We start from the raw sequence: 21295 nt of genomic DNA, 5'->3' as shown, positions 1-21295 counted from the left end.
TCACCTCGCTCCGTCCTCCCCGCTCCTCTCCCTTCCAACAGGTTTTGGGCGCTCGACTCTGAGGACTCGGGGTCGGACTCCGATGCACCCCTTCCCCTCCCCGTCTGGTGCCTGTGTGCGGGCTCCCCGTCGTCTCGGCTCCGGGCCGCTGCCGGAAGTTTGTGCCTGGTGGGCATGGGCGACCGGCCTCCGCCGCGATGGAGGTGGACGGATGGCGGCGCGTGTCCCGCGGGCGTTGCCGTGCTCCTGCTCCGTCTCCGGCTCGGGGGCTCCTGGGCCCTGGTGGGGGCAGTGTGGTGGTGCTGGACCCGCCCTCTCCCCCTCCCCTCCGGCGTCTTCCCCTGCTTGCGCCTCATCTGGGGGTCCGGTGTTGTCCTCGTCGGCGGCGGCGGCGACGGCGACGCCAACCCTAGATCTGGCGCTGGTGTTTGTGGAGGGCTCTGGTGCTGGGCCGCGGGCCCTCGAGTCACCGGTTGGGCCTGGGGCCGTGCCTCCCCTTGGTTGTTTGTCTGTTTCCCCCACCCTCTTTTGGTACCTGGGCTGCGGTTGGCCCAGGTCCACCCCCTCGCTCCCCCCTCGACCCTTCCAACTGGCCCCGGCCTAGCTCGGTCCGGATATATATGGGTGCGGAAGGGTTCGACTCCCCCATTCCTAGGGTTTCCTGCTTCCTCCTTTGACCTGTGCCGTCGCCGCTCTCCCATTCGAGTCTTTTCCAGATCTTCCCCTCCCCCTCCCCTCTCTCTCTCTCGTTTGCAGCGTTGGTCTCGATGGACCGCTCGCGCGGGTCCTCCAGCGAGGCTGTCTCCGGCCAGAAGCGACGGAGGGAGGGCTTGGGCGAGGCGGAGGCGGATCTGCAGTATGAGGCTGCGCCGCGCTCCAAGCTTGAGGCGGCGCGTGCTCCGGCTGCAGGGGCGGCGTCGGTGAAGGGCGGCTCCCCCTCGCTAGGATCTGGTTCGATGGCGGCTGGTCCCTCGGTGCCTTTGGCCGGATCTGTCATGGTCTTTGCTGACCCATGGGAGGTGGCGGCTGCAGCCAGTAGGGCTGGTTCTTCTAGCCCGAACCCGCCGCCCCCTCTGCGTGGTGCCGCGCCCCAGGGGGTGGTCCGCTGCCGGATCCGGCGGCTCCTCGAGGGGGCCCATCACGGTTCGTGCCCCGTGGTGCTTCGGGGGCACCGTCTCGTTGTCCCACTGGGGCTGCTGCTGGTCGGGGCGGCGGATCCGCGTCTAGTTCTGCTGGTGATGGCATCCTTCCCCCTCCTCCTCTTGGATCTGTGCGCGCTCCTTCTCAGTCCCAGGTTGCCAATCCAACCCTCACCTGCTTCGCTTGCCACCCTCCTGGACATTTCCAATCCCACTGCCAAAATCCTCCTTTGTGCCTTATCTGTAGAGAAGATGGTCACCTTACTGTTGGTTGCCAGAACCGATCCAAACCACCAGGCTTTGTTCACTATGGTCTTGGCCTTCCTGGTTGCTCTTTTTTCGCTCTAGATCATGAGGTCCCTGTTGTAGTTCCACTTCCAACGCTCTCCAACTCCGGTATCATCTCTGTCCAGTCCAAGCGCATCACCCCCCAAATTCTTCTCGATGAGCTCCGGCTTTGGGACGATGGGGGTTGGGATTGGCAAGTTCGCCAACTGTCGGAATTTGAGTTTGCTGCCACGTTCCCCTCCAAGGAAAGGCTTCGGATGATCTCCTCCTGCACCAGCTTCACACTTCCCCTCAATCAACTGGTTGTTTTTGTCAAGGCTGCGTCTAATGGCTCTAAAGCGATCTCCTCTTTGTCTGAAGTTTGGGTCCTAGTTGATGATGTGCCTCCTGCTCTCCGCTCTACTGCTTTCACCATGGCCTTCGGTATTCTTATCGGCAAGCCCATCGAGGTTGATCAGGAATCTCTGGCTGTCCTGGGTCCGGTGCGCCTGTGTGTGTGGTGTGTGGATCCGCTCTGTATCCGCGGCTCCATCGACGTCTTCCCTCCGGCCGGAGGCTTCCGGCTTAGGGTTCGGGTCGAGGGACACACGGGTCCGGTGTTGCCTCCACCTCCTCCCCCACAACCTGCTTCCGGTAATGATGATAAGGGCAAGGACGATGATGGCCTCCAGGATGATTCTCTTCGCGGTAATGACCAGCGCTTTACCCAGTCGGAGTGGGACGGGCTTTCGCCTGAAGATCGGGACCTGCTTAAGGAAAGCGCCCCGGCTGGGGATGCCAAAGATTCGTTGCATGCTTCTGAGGGGGGGGGGGCTGCGGCTTCTGGTGGGATGAAGGGCACACCATTCTCTGCGGTGTGCTCTAATCTTCCAGCTCGCCCCGCCTCTCCTTCTCTCTCCGGTATCGACGATCTGCCACCGGCCGGCCCACTGGCCTCGAAGAAGAAGAAATCGTCTGTCAAAAAGTTCTCCGCTCGCAGCAGGGCGTCTGGTGACTCTAAGCAGTCTGCGGCAGGGTTTGTGCCGTAGGCTTGATACGGACCTGGGCGCGGCCTCGGGCCCGTCTTCTGCCGCGGCTTCCCCCAGCCGTGCTCGTCCGGCGCTGTTGCGCTTGCCTGCCTCCACTGCCCGCAAGAGCGGCCACGTCTCCAACAGTGGCGAGCGTGTTGCTGATCGGGCGGCGCGCGCGCTGCGGCCAGGGATCTGCCTCTTCAGGTTCACTCCCATGCTCCCCTCCTCCCTGTCCTCCTGTTCCCTCCCCTGTTCGTTAGTGCTTCCTTCTTAGTCCAATGATCACCTTTTACATATTTTAGAGGACGTAGGCATTACTTGTGATCCTAGTTTCGGTACCCCCTCATCTTTACTAGATATTATTAGGGCAAATGAAATTGCTCAGGCGGACATCGCTAAAGCCAAGGAGGTTGTGTCGGGCTCTGTTGCCCCACTGGTTGAGGCGGGTGGGGGTGTGGAGGGACCTGATAGGGTTCAGGTGCCCTCGGCTGTGTCTATGCGTGGGGCTGGTAAACGATCTAAATCCTGCATGGCCCCATGCAGGTCGAGTCTTTGCATTAAGAACTTATCTCATAGATGAAGGCCTTATTCTGGAACATTAGGGGTTTCGGCGCTAGGGGGCGACGGGATCAGCTCAAAGACTTGGTCCGCTCTAAGAATAGATATCATTGGTCTTGTTGAAACTCTGAAACCTTCCTTCTCCCCAAATGAGTTATCCGCTGTCACTGGGATCGATAGGTATGATTGGAACTATGTGGCCTCTTCTGGACATTCGGGTGGCATCCTAATTGGCACAAAAGAAGATTTGTTTGATTTCGTTGCTTTTGACCATGGGATTTTCTGGGCTAGTACTGTGGTATCTCATCGCTCCCTGAATTCTTTATTAGAAATCATGGTGGTTTATGGTCCGACTGATCATTCTCTCTCTTATATTTTTTTGGATGAACTAAGAAATAAAATAGAGTCCCGCGACCTCCCTCTACTCATTGGGGGGGGGGGATTTTAATCCGTTGCGCTCCCCTACGGACAAAAGTTCCTCTAACTTCTCGTGGACGCTAGCTGACGCTTTTAATGCTTTCATTCGGGACACGGCTATTCGTGAAATTCGTAGGGTTGGTGCCCGTTTCACTTGGACGAATCGCCAACCTAATCCCATTCGTTCTGTCCTGGATCGTGTTTTCTTCTGTTCTAGGTGGGATACTATGTTTCCCCGAGCCGTCCTCAGGGCCCTATCCATCGTGGGCTCTGATCACCCCCCTGATTCTCGATGACGGTACCCATTCGGTCTCCTTTCCGCGGTTCCAGTTCGATGCTTCTTGGATCATGGTGGAGGGTTTTGTTGAGTTGTTAGTGCAAAAGCTCTCTACTTTCCTATCTTCTAATCGACGTTCCTTTGGACCGATGGATGACTGGCACCAGTGCTCCTACATTCTTCGTAGATTCCTTCGTGGCTGGTCCAAGAATCATATTGCCGAGTCAAGGAGTGACAAAGTTTGACTGGCTGCCCAAATTGGCTCCCTAGATGTTCGTGCTGACGGTCCGGGCCTTGCCCCCGCTGAGTGGCAGTTGCGTTATGATTTAGAAGAGGCTCTTTTGGCCCTTCACCATCAAGAGGAGGTGTATTGGAGGCAAAGAGAAACCATCAATTGGACTTTAAAAGGCGACTCGCCCACTTCGTACTTCTTCGCCATTGCTAATGGCAGGTGCCGCCGATGTTTGATCGATAGCCTTCTTATCAATGGTGTTAGGGTCTCCGACCAGTCTGAAATTATGCGTCATGTGGTTAATTTTTTCTCCTCTCTCCTCTCTGCTAAACCCGAGGTGGGTTTTAGACTGGCTAGTGCTTTTTGACATTTCTAGGTTGAATTACGCCGTGCTCACTCTCATTCCTAAAGTCAAAGGGGCGGACTTGATTTCTCAATTTAGGCCTATTGCCTTGATCAACAACTTTGCGAAGCTTCCAGCTAAAGGCTTGGCTACTAGGCTCCCCCCGATCGCTCACCGTGCTATTAGTCCTTTTCAATCTGCGTTCATAAAGGGTAGATTCATTTTGGATGGCGTGCTTTGTTTGCATGAGATTGTCCATGATATGCGGATCCGGGAACTAAAGTCGTGGTTCTCAAGCTCGATTTGGAGAAAGCATATGATTCGGTGAGCTGGAATTTCCTTCGTCAAGTCCTCCTTGCTAAGGGTTTTGATGGTACGGTTGTTCACCGTCTTATGCAGCTAGTCACGGGTGGTCATACGGCCGTGTCGGTCAATGGGCAGATGAGTAATTTTTTTGCTAACGGTAAAGGCCTTAGACAAGGAGACCCGGCTTCCCCCCTCCTCTTCAATTTTGTCGCGGATGCCCTCTCTCATATTCTGTCTCGGGCTGCTCTTGCCGGTCACAACACTCCTGTCAGCTATCATCTTAATCCCAATGGCATCACTCATCTTCAATACGCGGACGACACCATTATTATGGTTGAGCTTAACGAGCCTAGTATTACGCATTTGAAATTCCTGCTTCGATGTTTTGAAGCTCTTTCAGGTCTTAAAATCTACTTTCCAAAAAGTGAAGTCATTGTCATTGGGTTACTGGTTCCGAGGCTCATAGAGTTGCGCATCTCCTAAACTGTTCTCTAGGGTACTTCCCTTTAAAATATTTGGGCCTTCCGATTTCCCCCCATAAGCTATTAGCTAAGGATTCTGCTCCGGCAGCCACCAAGGTGGCGAACAGGGTATTACCGTGGAGAGGGCGTTATAATACCCAAGCGGGCAAGGTGGCCCTCACCAATGCATGTTTGCCTTCACTCCCAATGTTTCTTAATGGGCTTCTACCTCCTGTCTGGAGGGATCCACGCGGGCTTTGACAAGCACAGGGGGGCTTTTTACTGGAACTCTTCTGACAACAAGCGCAAATATAGGATGGTGAAATGGAACCTAATTTGTAGGCCTAAGAACATGGGGGGCTTAGGGATCATTAATACGTCGGTTATGAACAAGTGCCTCTTGATAAAATGGTGGTGGAAAATCATGTTCCTCGAGGAGCACCCCCTCTGGCTATCCTTTCTCAAGGCTAAATACTTCCCGGTCTCGAGCCTCATGTTTGCTTCTTCTTCGGGTGGTTCCTAGGTCTGGCTTCAGCTCGTTAAAGTTCGTCTGATTTTCCAGTCTTTGGTCAAGTTTATAGTGAGGAATGGTAAGTCCACTCGGTTCTGGTTAGACTTGTGGGTCGGGGACTCCACTCTCCCGGTGGCCTTTCCGGTTTTATTCTCTTATTGCTCTGATCCGGAGATCTCTATCTTTGAGCTCTCGGTTAATAATTGGGTCCTAGCCCTCCGTCGATCCCTTTCTCCTGCAGAGTTGGAAGACTGGAAACGTCTTACTGCCTGCTTCCCTGAGCTCTCGGACGAAGATGACACGATTGTCTGGCCTCACTCCTCTTCTGGTCGGTTTTCGGTTAAGTCTGCCTGCGCTAAGCTTATCTCCGGCTCACATACGGCGAAATTCAAGAATATTTGGAAGGCCCGTATCCCTCCTAAGATCAAAATCTTCATGTGGCAAGACTTCTATGAGAAGCTTCATGCGGCTGATCAAATCCGGAAAAGGAACGGCCCGGGCTCTGATAGATGCGTTTTATGTGGGGCCATTGAAAACATCGAGCATACTTTCTTTCACTGCTCTTTGGCCAAGTTTCTTTGGAGCTGCATTCGACATTGGCTTCACGTTAATTGGAATCCCTCGTGCTTCGAGGACTTGCGGCGTTGTGCCACTGCTTTTTCTGGGCTTACTAAAAGGGTGTTCTGGGTTGGTTGGGCAGCGATCTGTTGGTCGCTGTGGACTACTAGAAACAAGTTTACTATTGAGCATATCTTTCCAGCTAACCCTGTGAGCTGCTTATTTAAAGCTAGTGTCTTCTTGCAGTAGTGGAGATTATTGACTAAGGAGGCGGACCTAAAGGCTTTTGATGATATGCTTTCTAAGATGCGGTCTACGGCTTCCTCCCTGCTGCGGCGATCCCGATCGATGACTTAGTCTCCTATCCCTTTTGGTTTCGTACTGGCCTGCGCGCCATGATTGGCTAGGTAGCCATGTATTCGTACTTGTTAGCTGTTGTTGTGATACTTTGTTGGTCTGATGATTGTGATGTGACTCTGCCTGGTGGCTTTATTTATAAAGTCGGGCGTATGCCTTTTATCTATAAAAAAAGGGCTAATGTATTTTGATGTATCGGTGATGCTTGGGCTGGTTGACAAGCGAACAATTTTCTGGACTGTCGGTTAGACAAATGGGCTGAGAAGGCCTAGTTTACCAGAGGCGTCCGTTTTGGCCTGTGAAGCAGCAGCCCACTGGACAGCTAGGCCAGTTTATATAGATTGCGGAACATGTCTAAAAGAAAAACAGATTGCGGAACAGATCACCTTAGACACGAAATCTGACGGCCAGGAACTCCCAGATCAATAAAACGGACGGCCAAAAACCCAAATCGTTGTGAGGGCACGGATTAGGTGCGGTTATACTATCCTTTATTATTGAACTGTGTGTCCATTGAGAAAAGAAGTCAACACTAATACGTACATTGCTGACTCAAAATCCCGTAGCCCGCATACGTGTGTAGTACATTTGAGAAGATGTCTGTATTTCATTAAATGCCAGTAGCCAGCGACAGGACAATACAGATTTAGCCATTAATTATTGATAATAAAGAAACGACATAAAATTTTACGAAAGATTACATCCAGATGTAACTAGACGACAACAGATTGACGAACTATCGTCCGTTGTTGAATGCTTTCACTTAAACGGATGGGCACGGGTTTGGATCTCATCTTCTCAGTACAGGAACGGGAAGCCGGCATTCGTCTCCAGCCTGGCAGGGATCTCCAGTGACGGAGGCATCACCATAAGCAACTGCCGCCATCCCCATCTCGTCATCGACGCACACTCCACCGCAAGGAAGCATTCGACGACAGAGTCCATGGATGGGTAGCCGAAGGAAAAGGTGTTGCCGCCGGGCGAGAAGGCGAGGGCGGACACGTGGGCGCCGGTCAGGACCGCCAGATCGGTGGCCTTGCTGAAGAACCCCACGCGGCCCGTTCTTGGAGAAACTGTTGCTCACGCGCATCCCATATTTTGTGTTGAAAACAGAGCAGGGCAGCGGACCATGGAAGCAACCGGAGCAGTAGCAGCCCGGGCCGGATCTGACGGCGGGTGGGGTTTGAGGAGTTTGGTCCGGGACTGAGAAAGCAAACACCGGAGCAGAAGCTGCTCGTCCCTCGGAGACCAAAGCACAAAGTTGAGAAGGCGGCGCCGCTGAAGCTCTATGGCGTAGAGCGTGCTCCAGGGCGGCGGCAGTTCGGGGGTGGATTTCCGGCGTGGGGACGGAGGGGAAGGGGGAAGGGTGGAGCGAGATTATCCCGGCGGAGTGGAGCAGAGATATGGCTGAGGCGGAGGCGACGGATGATCAAGATTCTCGGGAGACGAATAGGCAGAGCATTTTCTCCATTGGTGTCTTGGCTAGCATGGATGGATTTGTATTTTTTTACTCAACAAGGGAACCTACCCTACCTTCTTAATCTAAGGTCAATCCTTAAGCCAACCAATGGGTGTGGTTAGCTTCTCACAATAGTTGAGTTAAGTTGGTGGGTGGGGGTTTGGTCTGTAGGTTCGAGTGAAATACTCTAGAAGACTTCTATAATAAGTAAAGGCGTCTCTAAAGGTCCCCTCGGAACAGGGCCCAAGACAGTTTTTTTGGGGATAGGGCCGATAAAGAGGTCTGGTGGACTGCAAAACTGGTAGGCACACATCATACATTCCTCCCTCATAGCCCATCCCCCATGGGTGTGCTTTGGACCTCCAAAAACTGGCCTAAAAATTTCAACCCTGCATGAGCCGCCAAGCCTCTTTGCTTGCCCTTCGGTGTGCTTCCGCGTTTCACGCTCGCCTTCATCCCGGTACCTGAGCCGGCGTCGGACCTCATGTCACCCCCAAAAATATATCAGGAATCCTTCGTCCGTTGATACAATAAAACAAAGTAGTATATAAGTAATCGTTAGCACGTGGTTGAATCGATCTGGACGAGACAACAAAATGTCCATGTATATATTGTTTGCCTCGCAAAAGCTAGCGTTCCATACAATGTGCGTATTCCAGAGATAATTTATCTTTTTCCGGGGAAAACATTTGATACAACACATGAAATATATATACGCACCTCCAATCACCCTCAAAATAATGTCAGGAACCCTGCGTCGCCTACCAAGCGAAACGGGGGAGATCGAGATCGCACCGCCGCATTCTCTCGTCCCTCCTACTCATCTCACCGTACGATTAATTTGTTTATCACACACGCTGAATAGTTTTCCAATAAGCAAACCACATTTTTCTTAATTTGGGGTGCCCATTTCATAAATATGGCATGGACATTTATACATAAAACATTTTTTAAATTTAAGATTTTTTTTCATTTTAAAAATGTTATTAACTTTTAATTGCTTTCAAATCTATTAAATTCTAGCCACTGATTTGTAAATACTTATTGAATAGCACCTGCAAACGCTTGGGTAATAAGATATGTTAGGCACCCCCCTTGATGATCTGGCAGATGATCGTCTTCTTCCGAACACAGCCACCCCCTATTAGGGGCCACCATTGCTTGCTCGGTGACTGGCATAGCGGAAGAAAATAAGAATAGAGAAGGTCAATGCAGATAAGTACGTTACTACATCTCGAGGTAGGGGTGGGTATATAGCAAGCGATAGGAGAGGAATCACTAAGATGAGATATCTACATTAAAAATCCTGATTGGCAGTGAGATTTGTTGTACTCTCTACCGAATTGTGAGTTACAGGCAGAAAAGTGTAGCTCAGTAGTTTCGAATTTTTTTTGATGAAAACTAGAAGAATTTCTGAATTGTAAATTGCAGTTTGGATAAGTATGTACGATAGGATGAGCACATCTCTTAATTAAGTAAATGTGACGAAAACTCTAGTAAGTTCAAATGTCGTTAGTGAACCGTATGAGATTTGATTCTGTATATGTGTAATTTTTTCTGGGCCATCATGCAAGAGACTACTGACCATGAAGCTGGATGGTTCGGCTAGCCAACTCTCAGTTAAAATAGATGTGCAGACATCTTTGGCACAAAGATGAGATGGAGTGCCGAAGCACAAACTACTTGTTGAATCAAAAGTAGTAATATGAGGACCTAGCTCACTTATTTCTGCGATGATAGGAGCCACAACTGAACCCTTGTTGTGGCAAGTATACCGAAGATTAACAACCTCCAGGTAATCGGTCTAGACCAAAACTTTAGGGACCCTCTGATGTTCGCAAAAATGATGCACTCTCAAACTGTCATTGTTTGAAAAATAAGTCTATCAGTAACTCCAAAGTGCAGTTTGCTCTAGGCTCCCATAAACCAAGTTAAATATCTAACAACAACTCCATCTCCTTCTATGCAATTGTTTATCTTAATGATATTGACTTGTCAAGACCGCCATCCATGGCCTGAGAAAATATACCATTTCTTACTAGGGATGTACAAAGTGCAAGTGCTTCTTTTGTGAGTTTTATCGAGTTCACCCGATCAAGATGGTCTTTCCCATGCAGGTGCCTCCCTATTTCCAGTAGTGCCAAATAGACTACACGATGGTAATATTTTTCTATTGCTGGTTATTCTTGTACAATTAATCAGACAGGATATCACGGGGTAATACATTTGGATGGAGCCACGGTAGTTGAACATGAAACCATAACCTAGCCTAATCCCAAAAACGTCAGGCATGTGAGCAATGGATTGAAGAATTCTTGAGATCCTCCTCCATTCCTTGACAAATCTTGTATGTGCTATTGTTTCTGATTTCAAGTTGTTTGATATGACACATCTGGTATAATGCCTCTAATCACTCGCCACCAACACACCCTAATCCTAGTTATGACATCTAGCTTCCAAATGGCAAACCAAATATGTGGTTAGGTTAAATACTTTGTCACACAGACACTGACACACGCATCAGATTAGTCATGTTCAAGTACCTAGCTGAATGTTTGTGGATATCTTGTGAATTATGATTTCATTCCCTAAATTTTGTAGATGTTCTAAGTTCTGACTTATATTTTCGATGGTAAAAATTACTAATTACATGCAAGAACAGTCTAGTAAGTAAATGTCCTGACTTCTACTAGTTTAGATGGTTATTAGTATCACTATCAGAGTATCACTTACTACTTAATGCAACTTCTAATTTGGTATAAAACCGCTGGAAGTCTTGATACAGTTCTGCACATTGCAATTAATTATGTAGTGGTTCCTCTCCTATTTGTCTAACCGACATGTTTTCGAGCATATGCACCTGGGCCCTTCATATCTAGCAACTCATTTTCTTCACCGTGATTCGTGCAAGAATTTTTCTCTTTTTTGTTTCTCATATAGAACATGTTTTGAACTTCAAACTTTGTAGCACAACAGAGTTTTCTAACTAGTATGTGGGATAAAACTTTCATAATTTTTCTTTCATCATAAATAGGAAAATGAGATTTGTTTGATTCAAAAATCTCTTTTTTAGTATTTATGTTGGAGCAAAAAATCTGAAAGTTTCATTCCACATTCTAGGTAGAAATACTTGTTGCGTTGCAAAGTTGATGTATAATACATGTTTTATATGACAAACAAAAAAGAGAAATTTCCATGTACTTAGTTAGTTGTGTAGTACAGATCTCAAAGCAACATTGAAGCAGCCAGGATAACAAGGGCCGGGTGCATATACTCAAAAAATCTACATCCTTGAGTTGGGTAGCAGCAACTCATGCAAGCATGCAACAGATGCAGATGGCGATGCATCCACCACAGGTGTTCACTACCGGCACGAAGATGCAGATGGTGATGCTGCCGCCGCCGGGATGCACATGGTGATTCCTCAGCAGCCAGGATTCCACGGGGGGTTGAGGACATCTCGGCCCTGGTTCTCCGCCGGGACGGAGATAGAGCTGATGCTGATGGCCATGCCGCCGACGGTGCCGGAGTTCCCATCGGGATGGACATGTCGCAGCAGTGGCTCGGGCCGAATCATGGCTTCCCCTACTGAAGAGAAGAAGACATGGACGTGGGTCAATCGTTTAGTTCGTTGTCACAGTTATCTGTAAAAAAATCATGCAAGTTCCATGGAAGATCTATGCATTAGTTGGTTCAGTTATCATAGTAGTACTGTATTAGTTTTCAATTTTTTCATGCTCAACTACATGCCTTCTCGTAATTCAGATCTTTCAATTTATTCATGCTTAAGTTCGTGACTTTTTAGTTGTTCAGATGCACGTTTGTCATGCACATGTTCATGATTTTTAGCTGTTCGGGTCTTGCTTTTTTCCATGCTCAGGTTCATGATTTTTAGTTGTTCATATCTTGCAATTCTTTTAGGATTAAGTTTATGATTTTTTTGTTGTTCAGGTCTAGCAATTTTTAGTTGGTGCATGTAGTTATGTACACAGCTCAGTGAGTACCGAATTGAATCTCATGGTCTTTCACGAGTTTTAATGTATGTAGCTCAGTGAAGCAATTCCTCACTGGCCGCCTGCTATATAAACCCCCGGATCCCGAGACATAGCCACACACACTCCTCTTCCTCCCTTTCTCTGAGCGAGGGAGGAAGAAGACCGTCATCCACCGGATCGAGCAGGAGGATACCCGTCACATCTGCTTCTGCAAGAGCTACCTAGGGTTCTTTATTTTTGGCAGTGCCGTAAAATCGGGCCAGCAAGGAAGATCGTGTGAGTCAGATTGCATGCGTGCCGCGAACAACCTAGAACAACAGTTATTGTAGAGAGGTTTATAGGAGAAATGTTCACAACATATAAATGTTTTTCCGCACAATTTTATAAAAATGCATGTAACATATGAAGAAAATCTTTGTGTAATTTTAATTAATTTCATAAATCTTAAAAATGCTCCCACATTTTGAAAAATTGTTCAGGGCATTTAAAAAAAAATCAACAACATATAAGTTATGTTCACCTTGTATTTACGGAATGTTCACCATGACTCGGACTGGGTCTGGATCTTATCTTCTTCTCAATACAGGAAGTCGGCGTTCGGCTCAAGCGACTTCTACACCATCTCCATCCCGGCGGGAAATTCTGGTGGAGGCGGCAGTAGAGACATAAGCAAGTACGTATCTCCTTCTCCATCCCAGCGTTGAACCCAGGCGGCTGAGGAATGTCCAGCTGCACCATATCCATCGCGGCGGCCAACCCCGCTGGCGGAGGCAACTTCTTCATATGAACTAAATTCCAACTATTAGACGCTATTGATTAATTATTAATATGATAAGGTGACAACCTAATGATTGAGGAAAGATTTCATCCTGATCTAGGTGCATGCATTGTAATATATAACAAAAGATTGACGCGACGATTTAGAAGATGCATATGTAACCGATTGACAATAAATTAACGAAATTAGTGACCACGCATATGGTGGATGGTTTTGTGTTTGAAAGCGGAGCATGCATCAAGAGTTCATTAAGAGCTTATCTCTCTGGGCCCTAGCCTTTTTAATTGGAAGACTCTAGGCCCATCACACAGTTAATTCTTACATCCCTCGAAATAATAGCTCATGAAGCTTCATGACCAAGTGTTAATTACATTTATTCTAAAAAGTGTTAATTACATTTTTCTAAAAATGTGTTAATGACATTTGTACCCATGATAATCATCTTTAACTTGCGCTGAGCTAGCATGAGGTAATTGAACCTTGGACCTAGCTATGATACTACATATGATACTAATATATGATATTATGCATTAGTAATATGATACTCCCCACTACGACCAGTCTAAGCATCGTTACAATCCATTTCATCAAGTTATTTACCTGTTAATACTGTATGCCCTATAAACCGGAAAGGAGGGAGTACTATGTTAAGTCATCCCTAGTATTGAACGTGTGTGTCCATCGAGAAAAGAAGTCAACACTAGTACATTGCTGACTCAAAATCCTGCAGCCAGCAGCGAAAGTGTGTAGTACATTTGAGAAGATATCTGTATTTCATTAAATGCCAGCAGCCAGCGGCAGGACAATACAAATTTAGCTATTAATTATTGACAATAAAGAAACGACATAAAATTTGACGAAAGATTTCGTCCAGATGTAACAAGATGACAACAGATTGACGAACTATCGTCCATTGTTGAATGCTTTCACTTGAACGGATGGACACAGGTTTGAAGCTCATCTTCTCAGTACGAGAATTGGAAGCCGGTGTTCGTCTCCAGCCCAGCAGGCATCTCCGGTGACGGAGGCATCCCCATCTCATCGTCGAACCCTAGCGGCTGAGGAATCACCATCTGCATCTCCTCCATATCCATCCCCACAACGAACAATAGCGGCAGAAGCATCTCCTGCATATCCATCCCGGAGGCGAACACGTCAGGCGGAGGCAGCGTCGCCATCAGCATCTGATGCTCCTGCTGCTACCGAACTCCAAAGCACTGCCAACGAAGAGCTGCAGCGGCAGCGGCGGGGCTACCTCCGCCATGCGGCTCACGTCAACGCGCAAGAGAACCTGGTTGGCGCGTTCGGAGGCGATGTCCTTCACCTGCATCAGCGCGGCAAAGAAGGCTGCCATGTCCTCGGCCCCCATGTCACGCACATTCGGGTCGACCCAAGCCGCAATAGGCTCCCCCGCGTCACGCTCCTTCACTGTGACCTCCTCGCGCTCAGTCCGCTTCTTCACCTCGACCAGCACTTTGCGCAGCTCGTCGAACTCCTGGTGCAGCTTCTCCAGCTTCTGAACTTCGCCGGCAGCACCGTCCTCGCTCGCGCCAGCCCCCGCACTCTCCCCCACCAGAAAGCGTTCCACGACTGGGTCGACGGAGGGGTGGTCGAAGGAGAAGGCGTTGCCACCGGGCGAGGAGGTCAGTGCGGCCACCTGGGCGCCGGTCAGGACTGCTAGATTGCTGGCCTTGCTGAAGAACCCCACGCGGCCGTTGGAGAACCAGACGTGCGGGGCATCGTCCTGCTCGATCCGGCGAATGACGGTCTTCTTCCGGCCGCTGCCACCCCTCTGGTTGAGCGCTGCCATTACTCGCTCGCTCTGTGGCTAAGCTCAAAGAAAGGGAAGGAGAGGAGTGTGTGTGGCTACGTCTGGGGTCGGGGGCTTTATATAGCAATCATGACTGAGCTACGTGCACTAAATGTGGTGATAGGCCATGAGATTCGATTCGGTATTCGCTAAGCTGTATGTCAAATGATAACTACGTACTCCATATTATTTACTCCTGTTGCCGAAACAAACTGCTTTCGGTACTCTATCGCGCAGCAACAACGTGCTTCCGCTTGGAGAAACTGTTGCTCGGGCGCATCCCGGATGTTTTTTGAAAACATAGAAGGGCAGCGGACCGGGGCAGCACCGGGGCCGAATCTGGACTGTGGGTGGGGTTCAAGGAGTTTTGTCCAGCACTGAGCAAGCAAACACCGGAGCAGAAGCTGCTCGTCCCATGGAGACCAATGCCCAATATTGAGAAGGCAGCGCCATTGAAGCTCCAGTGCATGGAGGGGGGAGGCACACTCTAGGGCGCCGGCAGTCCGCGGGTGGACTTCCGAGGTGGGGAGGGAGGTGAGTGGGGAAGGGCGGAGAGATATTATACCAGAGGAGGGGAGCAGAGATACGGCGGAGGCGGAGGCGACAGACGATCTAGATTTCCGAGAGACGAATGTGCAAAGTATGTTCTTTGGTGTGTTGGCTACCATGGATGGATTTGGTTTTCTGATCCAACAAGGGAACCAACCCTACCTTCTTAATCTACGGGGATTCCTTAACCCAAACAAATGGTGGGGTTAGCTTCTAGCCATGGTTGAGTTTAGTTGGTGGGTGGGGGTCTGGCGGGGAGGGTAGGGTGGAATACTCTACAAGACTTCGATGATATGTAAAGGCGTCACTAGAGGTCCCCTCGGAATAGGGACCAGCAAAGCTTTTGGAGGATAGGGCTGAAAAAGAGGTCCGATGGCCCCCCATACTTGGAGGCAAACATGACACATTCATCCCTGACAGCCCATCCCCGATGGGTGTGCTTTGGACCTTGAAAAACTGGTCCTACAATTTCCACCCTGCGTGAGCCGCCAATCATCCTTGCTTGCCCTACGGCGACCTTCGGCATTTCATGCTCGCCGTCACCCCGGTACCTGAGCCTGCGTCGGACCTCGTGTCACCTAAAAATAATGTCAAGAACCCCGCTCCATTTATATATTAAAACAAAGTAGTATATAGGTATTTGTTCACACAAGGTTGAATCGATCGGGACATGACAAAAAAATGCAAATGTATAAATTGTTTGCCACACAAAAGCTAACGTTCCTAACAATGAGCGTATTCCGGTGATAATTTATCTTTTTTCCGGGCACACATTTGATACAACACATCAAATATTTATATGCACCTCAAATCACCCACACAAAAAAATGTCAAGAACCCCGTGTTGCCTGACAGGCGAAACTAGATCACACCACCGCATTCTCTCGTCCCTCCTACTCATCTCGCCGCACGATTAAATCTTTTATCGCACACGCTGAATAGTTTTCCCATAAGCAGCCCAAGTTTTTTGAATTTGGGGTACCCATTTCATAAATATGGCACGAACATTTATACATAAAACATTTTTTCATTTAAAAATATTTTATTAATATTTAGTCTTTCAAATCTATTAAATTCCAGCTACTGATTTCTAATACTTATTGAAGAGCACCTGCAAGCGCTTGGGGTATCAGGTATGTTGGGCATCCTCTTGACGATCTGGCACTTGATCGTCTTCTTCCGACAACAGCCACCCCCTGATTAGGGGCCACCATTGCTTGCTCAGTGACTTGCATACAGAAAGAAAGCAAGAATAGAGAAGGTCAATGCAGATGAGTGCGTTACTACATCTCGAGGTAGGGGGTGGGTATATTACAAGTCTTTCTCAAGCAGGTGTCTACCTATTCAAGTAGTTCCAAATAGACTAGACGATGGTAATAATTTTTTATTGCTGGTTATTCGTGTACAATTAATCTGACAGGATATCAAGGGCTAATGTATTTTGATGTGTCGGTGATGCTTGGGCGGGTTGACAAGCGAACAGTTTTCTGGACTATTGGTTAGACAAATGGGCTGAGAAGGCCCAGTTTACCAGAGGCGTCCATTTTGGCACGTGGAGCAGCAGCCCACAGGACAGCTAGGCCAGTTTAAACAGATTGCGGAACATGTCTAAAAGAAAAACAGATTGCCGAACAGACCACCTTAGACATGAAATCTGACCGCTAGGAACTCCCAGATCAATAAAACGGACGGCCAAAAACACAAATCGCTGTGAGAGCAGAGATTAGGTGTCGTTATACTATCCTTAATTGAACGTGTGTGTCCATTGAGAAAAGAAGTCAACACTAGTACATTGCTGACTCAAAATCCTGTAGCCCGCCAACGTGTGTACTACATTTGAGAAGATGTCTGTATTTCATTAAATGCCAGTAGCCAGCGTGAGGAGAATACAGATTTAGCCATTAATTATTAATAATAAAGAAACGACATAAAATTTGACGAAAGATTTCATCCAGATGTAACTAGACGACAACAGATTGACGAACTATCGTCCGTTGTTGAATGCTTTCACTTGAACGGATGGACACGGGTTTGGATCTCATCTTCTCAGTACGGGAACGGAAAGCCGGCATTCGTCTGCAGCCTGGCAGGGATCTCAAGGGATGGAGGCATCACCATAAGCAACTGCCGCCATCCCCATCTCGTCGTCGAACCCTGGCGGCTGAGGAATCGCCATCTGCATCTCCTCCATATCCATCCCCGCGACGAAACCCGGCGGCGGAAGCATCTCGTGGATATCCATCCCGGCAGCTCCATCACCATCCGCTGCTGCATATTCATCCCGGAGGCGAACCACTGAGGCGGAGGCTGCATCGCCATCACCATCAGCTGCTGCTGCTACCAAACTCAAAAGAACTGCCACCAAAGAGTTGCGGCTGCAGCGGAAGGGCCACCTCGGCCATGCGCCTAACATCAACGTGCATCGCCTCGAGGAGAACCTTGGCGCGTTAGGAGACAACCTCCTTCACCTTCATCGGGTGGACCCAAGCCGCTATTTAGTCCCCCGCGTCGCGCTCCTTCGCCATGACCTTCTGCTTGCGCTCCGTTCGCTTCTTCACCTCGACCAGCTCGGTGCGCAGCTCGTCGAACTCCTGGTGCAGCTTCTCCAGCTTTTTATTTTCGCCGACAGCGCCCTCCTCCTTTGCGCCAGCCGACGCACACTCCACCGCAAGGAAGCATTCCACGATGATGTCTACTACGCAACTTTATCTTTGTAGACGTTGTTGGGCCTCCAAGTGCAGAGTTTTGTAGTACAGTAGCAAATTTCCGTCAAGTGGATGACCTAAGGTTTATCAATCCGTGGGAGGCGTAGGTTGAAGATGGTCTCTCTCAAACAACCCTGCAACCAAATAACAAAGAGTCTCTTGTGGCCCCAACACACCCAATACAATGGTAATTGTATAGGTGCACTAGTTCGGCGAAGGGATGGTGATACAACTGCAATATGGATGGTAGAAATATATTTTATAATCTGAATAAATAAAAACAGCGAGGTAGATAGTAATAAACGTGAATGAAAACGGTATTGCAATGATTGGAAACTAGGCCTAGGGTACATACTTTCACTAGTGCAAGTTCTCTCAACAATCATAACATAATTAGATCATATGACAGTCCCTCAACATGCAACAAAGAGTCACTCCAAAGTCACTAATAGCTGAGAACAAACGAAGAGATTATTTTAGGGTACGAAACCACCTCAAAGTTATTCTTTCTGATCGATCTATTGGGCTATTCTTATAAGTGTCACAAACAGCCCTAGAGTTCGTACTAAAATAACACATTAAGACACACATCAACCAAAACCCTAATGTCACTTAAATACTCCAATGTCACCACAAGTATCCGCGGGTTTGATTATACGATATGTATCACACAATCTCAGATTCATCTATTCAAACCAACACAAAGAACTTCAAAGAGTGCCCCAAAGTTTCTACCGGAGAGTCAAGACGGAAACGTGTGCCAACCCCTATGCATAAGATCACAAGGTCACATAACCCGCAAGTTGATCACCAAAACATAAATCAAGTAGATCACGTGAATATTCCATTGTCACCATAGATAAGCACATGCAAGACATACATCAAGTGTTCTCAAATCCTTAAAGCCTCAATCCGATAAGATAACTTCAAAGGGAAAAGTCAATCCATTACAAGAAGGTAGAGGGGAAGAAACACCATATGATTCAACTATAGTAACAAAGCTCGCGCTACATCAAGATCGTGCCATATCAAGAACATACCTACTGGTACATACCCTCAGCCCCGAGGGTGAACTACTTGCTCCTTGTTATGGAGAGCGCTGGGATGATGAAGATGGCCACCGGTGATGATTCCCCCCTCCGGCAGGGTGCCGGAACGGGGCTAGATTGGTTTTTCATGAACTCAGAGGCTTGCGGCGGCGGAACTCCCGATCTAGGTTCTGTTTTGGAGGTTTGGGGATATATAAGAGGTGTTGGCGTACAGAACAAGGCAGGGGAGCCCACGAGGGGCCCACAAAGTCGGGGGGTGCCCTAGGGGGGGGGGCGCACCACAACCTTGTGGTGGCCTCGGGACTCCTCTAGTGCATCTCCGGTACTCTGTGGGCTTCTTACGGTCCAAAAACAATCGTCGTAAAGTTTTAGGTCAATTGGACTCCGTTTGATATTCCTTTCCTGCGAAACCAAAAAACAAGGAAAAAACAGAAACTGGCACTGGGCTCTAGGTTAATAGGTTAGTCCCAAAAATCGTATAAAATAGCATATAAATGCATATAAAACATCCAAGATAGATAATATAATAGCATGGAAAAATCAAAAATTATAGATACGTTGGAGACGTATCACACGACGGAGTCCATGGATGGGTAGCCGAAGGAAAAGGTGTTGCCGCCGGGCGAGAAAGCAAGGGTGGACACTTGGGCGCCGGTTAGGACCACCAGATCAGTGTTGCTAGAGAACCCCATGCAGTCCGTTCTTGGAGAAACTTTTGCTCGCGCGCATCCCGTATTTTGTGTTGAAAACAGAGCAGGGCAGCGGACCATGGCAGTAACCGGAGCAGTAGCATCCCGGGCCAGATCTGACGGCGGGTGGGGTTTGAGGAGTTTGGTCCGGGACTGAGCAAGCAACCACTGGAGGGGAAGCTGCCCATCCCTCGAAGACCAAAGCACAAAGTTGAGAAGGCCGCGCCGCTGAAGCTCCATGGCGTAGAGGCGTGCTCCAGGGCGGCGGCAGTTCGGGGGTGGATTTCCGGCGTGGGGACGGAGGGGAAGGGGGAAGGGTGGAGCGAGATTATCCTGGCGGAGTAGAGCAGAGATATGGCTGAGGCGGAGGCGACAGATGATCAAGATTCTCGGGAGACGAATAGGCAGAGCATTTTCTCCTTTGGTGTCTTGGCTACCATGGATTGATTTGTATTTTTTTTATTCAACAAGGGAACCTACCCTACCTTCTTAATCTAAGGGCAATCCTTAAGCCAACCAATGGGTGTGGTTAGCTTCTAACAATAGTTGAGTTAAGTTGGTGGGTGGGGGTTTGGTCCGTAGGGTCGAGTGGAATACTCTAGAAGACTTCTATAATAAGTAAAGGCGTCTCCGAAGGTCCCCTCGGAACAGGGCCCAAGACCATTTTTTGGGGATAGGGGCCGACAAAGAGGCTGGTGGACCGCAAAACTGGTAGGCACACATTACACGTTCCTCCCTCACAGCCCATCCCCCATGGGTGTGCTTTGGACCTCCAAAAACTGGCCTAAAAATTTCAACCCTGCGTGAGCCGCCAAGCCTCCTTGCTTGCCCTTCGGCATGGTTCTGTGTTTCACGCTCGCCTTCATCCCGGTACCTGAGCCGGCGTCGGACCTCATGTCACCCTCAAAAAAATATCAGGAATCCCTCGTCCATTGATACAATAAAACAAACTAGTATATAAGTAATCGTTAGCACGTGGTTGAATCGATCTGGACGTGACAACAAAATGTCCATGTATATATTGTTTGCCACGCAAAAGCTAGCATTCCATACAATGTGCGTATTCCGGAGATAATTTATCTTTTTCCGGGGAAAACATTTGACACAACACATGAAATATATATACGCACCTCCAATCACCCTCAAAATAATGTCAGGAACCCTGCGTCGCCTACCAAGCGAAACGGGGGAGATCGAGATCGCACTGCCGCATTCTCTCGTCCCTCCTACTCATCTCACCGTACGATTAAATTTTTTATCATACACGCTGAATAGTTTTCCAATAAGCAAACCACATTTTTCTTAATTTGGGGTGCCCATTTCATAAATATGGCATGGACATTTATACATAAAACTTTTTAAAATTTTAAGATTTTTTTCATTTTAAAAATGTTATTAACATTTAATTTCTTTCAAATCTATTAAATTCTAGCCACTGATTTGTAAATACTTATTGAATAGCACCTGCAAACGCTTGGGTAATACGATATGTTGGGCACCCCCCTTGATGATCTGGCAGATGATCGTCTTCTTCCTAACACAGCCACCACCTGATTAGGGGCCGGCATTGCTTGCTCGGTGACTGGCATAGCGGAAGAAAGCAAGAAGAGAGAAGGTCAATGCAGATAAGTACGTTACTACATCTTGAGGTAGGGGTGGGTATATAGCAAGCGATAGGAGAGGAATCACTAAGATGAGATATCTACATTAAAAATCCTGATTGGCAGTGAGATTTGTTGTACTCTCTACCGAATTGTGAGTTACAGGCAGAAAAGTGTAGCTCAGTAGTTTCGATTTTTTTTTT

The 21295-nt window shown here is 48.3% G+C and overlaps 2 protein-coding genes across 2 annotated transcripts in view; both read right to left on the bottom strand.

The window, feature by feature from the left end:
* Positions 1–13654: 13654 nt before the first annotated feature.
* Positions 13655–14499, bottom strand: LOC123075975 (agamous-like MADS-box protein AGL62). Its single transcript, XM_044498457.1, has 2 exons — positions 13945–14499; positions 13655–13816 (listed from the first exon to the last, which is right to left on the bottom strand). Exons 1-2 carry the CDS (start codon positions 14497–14499, stop codon positions 13655–13657), a joined length of 717 nt encoding a protein of 238 aa, XP_044354392.1.
* A 3044-nt stretch (positions 14500–17543) lies between these two features.
* LOC123076695 (agamous-like MADS-box protein AGL29) overlaps positions 17544–21295 on the bottom strand; it is a 29121-nt gene continuing 25369 nt past the window's right edge. The window contains exon 2 of the mRNA XM_044498813.1: positions 17544–17687. Within this exon, the coding sequence (XP_044354748.1) occupies positions 17544–17687 (144 nt within the window). The remainder of the gene's footprint in view (positions 17688–21295) is intronic.

This window comes from Triticum aestivum, chromosome 3D (genome assembly GCF_018294505.1).
Source record: "Triticum aestivum cultivar Chinese Spring chromosome 3D, IWGSC CS RefSeq v2.1, whole genome shotgun sequence".
In the NCBI taxonomy this organism is placed as follows: Eukaryota; Viridiplantae; Streptophyta; class Magnoliopsida; order Poales; family Poaceae; genus Triticum; species Triticum aestivum.
Note: the sequence above shows the minus strand (reverse complement) of the source record. Positions and strands in the feature narration are given on the sequence as shown.

What these genes read in the sequence shown, in the direction of transcription:
- LOC123075975 (XM_044498457.1), bottom strand. Translation starts at nt 14,499, where the DNA reads ATGGCAGCGCTCAACCAGAGGGGTGGCAGCGGCCGGAAGAAGACCGTC. An exon ending in ACGTGAGCCGCATGGCGGAG is followed by an intron (nt 13,817 to 13,944) that starts GTAGCCCCGCCG and finishes ATGGATATGCAG; the next exon opens with GAGATGCTTCTGCCGCTATT.